The following is a 7,012-nucleotide window of genomic DNA, read 5'->3' on the forward strand; positions in this document are numbered from 1 at the left end:
GGACACCAAGAATCGTTACACTGTCCTTCAGCGCGATTGGGAAACCGTCCATGTAAAGATCCATGTGGGCCACCCACGCCGCTGGGTGGGTTTGGTCGAACTGCGGTGGTCTCCTGGACGCTACGGCTGCTGTTGCGTTCGCGTCGTTGAAGTTCGCCAAGTCCGCGATTGACATGCGAGATTCGCCTTCTGGATGCGAAAGATCCGCCCCTGTCACACTGGGCAAACTCGCTAGGTTAACACTATCCAACACTTGCTTTTCCCCGAGGCTTGCTCTCGCAGCCATCGTCCCTCCACATTGCAGAGACATCTTGCTGCCGCTGGGGTGGGGATAGAATAAGTCGACTCTCTCCAGCAACCGCGAGCGTTCAGCTAGTATTAGTGCTACGTTCTCCCTCAAGCGATACAACGCCCCTTGCACTGCCTTGGTTTTGCGGGCCACGGCACGCGTTTCCATGAATGTACAGGTGGGAAGTATGCAAGGGTCACCCCGAATCTGCTTTAGCCTTCCCTAGAAGGCACTCTTCCAGCAATGCTACGTTTTCTCTTGACTCGGCACCTCGGAGGAGGACTGGCCTCCGATTACACGTAACCCATTCAATACTCACGGGGCACTGTAACGCCACATGTCTCCATAGCACATTAGGCTCCTCTAGGAGTCACTGCTTCCACAATGTCGACAAGCTCGAGACGCTTCGCACTCTGTGTAAACCTTTAGAGCCCTCTTTAATTCATCTCCACGCTTCCCGCCAGCGCTTCAGTGTGGTGAGACACGTTAAACGGCTTATCTATGGCTCGTGCCTTCACTCAGGAATCTAGAATAGTGTACCCTCTCGAAATTCATCCTGCGGCAACTCCACCACTCCCTCGATCACGCAACAACGCGGTTAGGCTTCCCTAGGAGCCGCCAGTGATCATCCCGTTCGCTACAGCGGATCACGGTCTGCGGAAGAACCACGACCTCTGCCCTTGGTAGCTTCCAATCCAGGGAACGCCACTCGCATCTCTTGTCTCTCTCACAAAGCGTTAACCAAAGCCTTGTCGGCAACGATCACCTCCCACACGGAGTCGTCCTCTCACGCCTCAAGGCCGAACGAAGGTTCCAACAGCTCTTAGACTTCCCTAGAAGCCCTAGCTATACCCTTTTCGCGTTAGCACAGCGTCGCTATGCACACACCCTGAAGGTCGCTTACCTCTCCGTTAGGAAATTCGCTCCGAGCGAACAGCGTTGCTTCAGTCTCCATTCCCAGCTCTCTCCACAGAAGTCGGCAAAGTTCGGGACAAGGGAATCCCAATGGTTCGGGTCCCCTAGGTGTCACAGATTTCAAGTTCCGTCTCCCTTCAGATCAGATCAGCCAGGGCAGATGGATAGTCAGGTAGCGGTCTATGAGCAGTTATATCCTTCGTGGACGGCTGAGCCGTTGGGCTCCTTGGGGTGCCTCCTCAAGGATCAGTTTTGGTTGTCAGGCACGAAGGTAGCCGTGGTGGATTCTTCGCCCGAGCAAGGCTGGAGGCCACGGATCCTATGCGGTCGGGAGCTAAAGTGCAAGTGTTGCGGTGGGTTAGCTATTCTGCCCGACGCAGGTCACGATCTCCTTTTCCCTAGGCTCTCCCTGTCCAATTACCGATTGAAGGGGACGACCTCGTTTCTCTCCCGAGAAGGAAAGGCTCGTGGACGTCGATTGTGTGTTTGTTTCTTTACAGAAAAAACCAGGCTTTGGCTCTGCTCCCCTCTCTTGGGTTTTCAGTGGGCTCCGATCAACGGGACCCCCCTGATCAACTACCGACGGTTAGGGCGTTGCTTCGTCACCAACGGGTGATTGGCCAACGCCGTAGCATAAATCCCGGTGATCTCAGTGGAAAATGTTTGGTCTCTGGCTCCGTGTCTGTTCCTGATGAAGAACGTTTGTGGGTCTGCAATGAGAACTACTCAGGGGAACTCCCCTCTGTAATATCTTCCGACTCCGCGGAGTCCTTCGGACTCCCGAAAATGTTTTGACAAACGGATAGATCCGTCAAAAGAAAATGTTCACCGATATAATAATAGGTCAACTTGCGTTCGTTTCAGGTTAGAAACTCTCACACACACTGGGTCTTTGACACTCACGGTCTCCGCGGTTCACACTCGCACACACGGTCGTCCTCACCTCGATTCTTCCCTCCAATTGACCCGATCTCAATCTAGCAACTTTTGTCCCAAGCTAATTAAAAAAAAAGGGGGCCAACGCGCATCACTCAAAAAGGTACTACTTCTCTTCTTCGCCAGATACGTTCTCCTCGACGAGGTTCCTTACTCACCCGCTCAGAGGTCACTTCCAGATATGAATCTTCTCCGAAAGAGGGCTCCCTACTCCATAGGGCCTCAGTCCATCAAAGATCTCCTCCATCAAAAGACCTCTCCCTATCTGAAAGATCTCCCTCTTCCAGAGATCTCTCACTGCAAAGATCTCTCTTCTGGGAAAATTCCTTCGAAAGATCCCTCGAAGATCTGTCTCTTCGTCCTTTTTTTTTGTCTGTCACTTGATCTCTTACGCGTCTCTACTCTTCCACGACCGCGTGATCTGGCAGAAACACGCCCCCCCAGCTCGTGCATCGTCTTCCCCCTCCCGGATTAGGGGTGGGGGGATCGGGCACCTCCCGATCCCGGGCGCCCTTAGATCGCCGAGGGTCTCACTCGACACTTCCCACGCCATCTAACTACTGCCTTCGCCCACTCCCTTCACTATTTCTCGATGTCACGCTCACGAAGATTCCTGACTGCTTAATCGGATCCCCTCTTAATACTCACTTAACCTTCTTGCTTGCACTAAACCATTGCTGTCTACTGTAAGAAACTGTTTAACCGCTAGCTTATCCCCGTGGTTGCCTACCTCGATCTATCCTGAGGTAGACCGGTCCTGTTCTATTGGGGAGCGGGGCACAGTGAAACGCTGACACCTCTTCCCCCCTATTCCTGGCGCTTTTCGTTTTACTCGTTTTTCCCCATGGTCACCCGTCTTACCCGTCATCTGTGGATTCCTTTGTAATAGTTTTGGAGTAGTTGTCGACATCCTTCGAGATGGGCTTGAGGTTCCCACGTCGATCGTCCATCCATCCAGAAGACCTCGAACCATCGTCGACCTGTGAAAGGGTCGTCCTGATGCTTGGGGATTCCTTGAACCGCGTATTCGTTCTTATCTCCTATCGCCACTTGTGGACTGCTGGAACCTCGTAAACCAGATGTATCTCCCATCCATGGTTTAGGGTTTAGGAGACACGTGGAAAACGGGATGCATTAACATTGAAGGTGGGAGTTCCATTTTGTACGCTCGTTCCCCTACTTGTCCGATGATCTTGAAAGGCCTCGGTAACGCAAACCGAGGCTCCTCGATGAACTTGAAGTCGCCATAGGTAGGTGGGATACTTTTAACCACACATCTCCGACCTTAAATTCCACATCCCTCTTATCTGCATTGGCGAAACGTTGTTGGCTCAACTTGGCCTTGTCTAGCTCCCTCCGCGCTCTTCGGAGTACTACTTCTGCTTGAAGGGGTAAGTTAGCTGCGGGTACTTGCACTGGTAGACTATAGTTTCGACACACAGGTTTCTCCGGAGTGAATCCATAAAGCATTTCAAACGGTGATATTTTTGTACTCGACCGTACAGTGCTATTATAAGCAAACTCTAACATGGGTAAGACTTCTACCCACTTATGCTCGTTTCCTAAGACGGTACGACGAATCATTTGTTCTATCGTCTGACTAGTTCGCTCTGCCAACTCATCCGTTTGTGGGTGGTAATCGGTGGACATTTTCATCTCTATTTAAGCGTTCACACATTTCCTTCCACACCTCACTTGTGAACCTGGTGTCTCTATCACTTATAATAGCACTTGGTACTCCATGTAATCTCACAACTTCTCTTATCAAAACATGTCCCAACTCCGATGCATTGATGCTTTGCTGCACCGGGATAAAATGCGCCATTTTCGTCAGTTGGCATACAAAGGTATCAATAGCATCAACCCATCCTTTCCCTTGGGTAGTCCCATGATTAGATCCATATTGATCACTTCCCACGGATATTTTGGAGTAGGTAAGGGATGTAATAACCCCACATATTTGGAATAAGCAGCCTTCCCTAAAGCACACGCGGGACAGGAGCTAACATATCCTTCCACATCGGATTTTGATGTAGGCCACCAAAAAATTCTTTCAATATCTGAAATTGTTTTCTCTATGCCGGGGTGACCCGCCAATGCATCATCATGAAAACCTTGTAAGGCCTCCTTACGAATCTCCCTGGCGGGTACACACCTCTTCCAGCCCTCACGCAGTTTTACCCACAGAAGCCCATCGTCCCAATGGAACTCTTTTCCTTCCTTAATTAAAGGGATGAACTTCCCGGTCCCCTCATCTATTCCCGGTCTTTTACACGTTTTCCCTATTTCACGAACATCGTCACAACTTTCATAACCTTTCCCCCATTCCACTAACTTTGATCGAACTCTTTCCTTATTCCTCCCTTTTCTTTCCGGACGGCTCTCGATTAAACTACATATTACCTCCATATAGTCTGGCCTACGACTTAGAGCGTCGGCTACCAAATTTTGTTTCCCGGGCTTATACACCACTCTAGAGTTGAAAGCGGCTAATTTATCTAGCCAGAACCCCAGTCCAGTCGTTACCTTCTGTGTACGTATACGACTTAAGGTGTCATGATCTGTTTCTATAGTGACTAGATTGGTCCCAATAAAATGTTTCCACTTAGACAAGGCATACACGATGGCCGTTAACTCGCTCTCGTATGCAGGGTAAAAAACTTCCCTACCTGATTTCTTCCTGGATTCAAACGCTATGGGGTACCCCTCTTGCTCCAATACAGCTCCCACGGCGTACTTTGAACCGTCTGCCTTCAATACTAGGGGAACGTCTGGGTTAAATATTCTAGTCATCGTTACATTGATCAGAGCGTCCTTCAACTCCTTCACCGCTCGAGAATGCTTGGGTCTCCACACCAAGGCCGTCTTCTCACTCAGAAGATCATGCAACGGCTTCGCCTCCTCGTTAAACCCCTCTATTAATTGACGGTAATATCCCACTAACCCTAGGAATCCTCGAACCTGTTTTACATTCTGCAGCCGCTCGGGGTAGTTCTTCAAGGCCTCTACCTTCCGTGGGTCAAGCATTATACTTCCCCTTTCAATGATATAACCAAAAACTTTTCGAGCTTTTGGGTTACAGATTTACACTTATGTATTCCTACATACAGTTGATGCTCTCTGATTCTCTGCAACAGTCGACATAGATGACGTAAAAGTTCTTCTTTGGTCCCAGAGTATATTAGAACATTGTCCAAATATACGACCACATAGCCATCTAACTCGTTAATAAACAGATTTTGCGTAAGACGTTGAAAGGTGGACGGTGCCCCCGCCAATCCAAAAGGCATCACTTTAAATTGAAAAGTCCCATATCTACATTTAAACACCATCTTCCACCTGTCTTCCAGTGCCACTTGAACCTGGTAATATCCCTTCTGTAAATCCAATTTAGTAAACCGCTGGGCCTTCCCTAACCGTTGGATCAGGTCCTGTATAGGGGGTAATGGGTATTCGTCTTCCAACGTTATTTTATCAAGTGCTTTATAATCCACAACCATTCTTAATCATTCTCCTCCTGGTTTATGCACTAGAAACACAGGTGCCGCGAAACGAGCCTGAGTTGGTTCTATGAATCCCTTTCCCAAGAGATCTCGAATCTGTTTTTTTAATCCCATTAAAATCTCACTTGCCAAGTTATAATTCGGGAATGGTATGCAGGCTTTTCCCCCGGGATTAGTTTGATATGATGTTTTACCGGCCGATCCACGGTCCCATGTGGAGGTAACTCTTCGAATACATCTTTAAACTCGTCTATTATCTTCCCAGTCTCCTTATCTAGGTTTCGTCCCCGCCTTTCGGATCCGTTCATTTGGTAATAAACCTTGTTTTTCGCATTCTGGTCCACCTAAAATCTCTCTGGTTTCCCTAACCGGTTCAATCTTGACGAATCCGATAAACTCCACTTTTTCTCTTCGGATTTGTTTTCTGACTCCTTCGGCCGTCCTGAAACTCTTCAAAGGTCCTTATAGCCTCCTCTTTGGCCGTAGACAGACGAAGCGGTTTCTCCGCTTCTTCCCTTTCACTCATCCCTCTCCTCCTGTCTTTCCTCACTACGTCTTGCCTAGCTTATCTTCCACAGTCGCCCTTTTAGGCCTTTTCTCCTTTGTTTTGAAAACCTTCTCATCTTCCTCTTTTTCCGAGTCAGAATCTCTGACTTGGAACTTAGTTTTCTCCCTCAGACGCTTACATTCTGCTTGAGGCGTTTTCCTTGTAGTGTTTAATCCGGTCCTCCAATTCCATGTTAATACTCGTAAATCGTCTTGCGGTAGGTTATCGTCGAGGTTGCTTGGGCATAAGGTTGTCACCGGCTCTTCAAACATAACTTCCTCCCTCTCATTGTTGAACTCCAGGTCCCCGGTTGCTCTTTCTCCTTCATACCCCCAGCCTGGGATCACTGGTGTTTCCACCGATTGTCTTTCTGACTCCGATACTAACGCCAGGATCTCAGGAATTAAGTTTGTTTTCTGTAGGAAGTCAAATCCTAATAAAACGTCATATCCCACACAAGCTATCAAGAAATCGTGGAATACCACACTACTCCCTATATTTGTTTGTAGATCTGGCACACCTCTCCTGGTCTTAACCTTCCGACCCGAAGCACACGCAAAATCATATCCCACACGTACCTTCCTGACGCGTTCTCGAACGTATCCCGCACATACCGGGTGTAGAAAGCTCCTTGACGCACCACTGTCCAGTAAAGCGGCCCATTGATGTCCTTCGCTCGAAACGATGACTAAAGGGAGCTTCACATTCTTTCCCGGGATTATTGTCGGCAGTCTGATCCCGCTTTCCGTTCGTTCTTTGCTGGAGCACGGGATAGTCCTCTGTCACAGTTCCCCTTGTGGAGCCCTCCTCGCCCGAGTCTGA

The 7,012-nt window shown here is 49.0% G+C and overlaps 1 protein-coding gene across 1 annotated transcript; it reads right to left on the reverse strand.

Moving 5' to 3' along the window:
- Positions 1-3,970: 3,970 nt before the first annotated feature.
- On the reverse strand, positions 3,971-6,853 carry CSUI_006486 (retrotransposon ty3-gypsy subclass; the record flags this gene model as incomplete). Its single annotated transcript, XM_068066644.1, has 3 exons — positions 6,805-6,853; positions 6,330-6,623; positions 3,971-5,055 (listed from the first exon to the last, which is right to left on the reverse strand). Exon 3 carries the CDS (start codon positions 4,931-4,933, stop codon positions 3,971-3,973), a length of 963 nt encoding a protein of 320 aa, XP_067921380.1. The 5' UTR covers positions 4,934-5,055; positions 6,330-6,623; positions 6,805-6,853.
- Positions 6,854-7,012: the final 159 nt, after the last annotated feature.

Source organism: Cystoisospora suis, assembly GCF_002600585.1.
Source record: "Cystoisospora suis strain Wien I chromosome Unknown contig_3289, whole genome shotgun sequence".
In the NCBI taxonomy this organism is placed as follows: Eukaryota; Apicomplexa; class Conoidasida; order Eucoccidiorida; family Sarcocystidae; genus Cystoisospora; species Cystoisospora suis.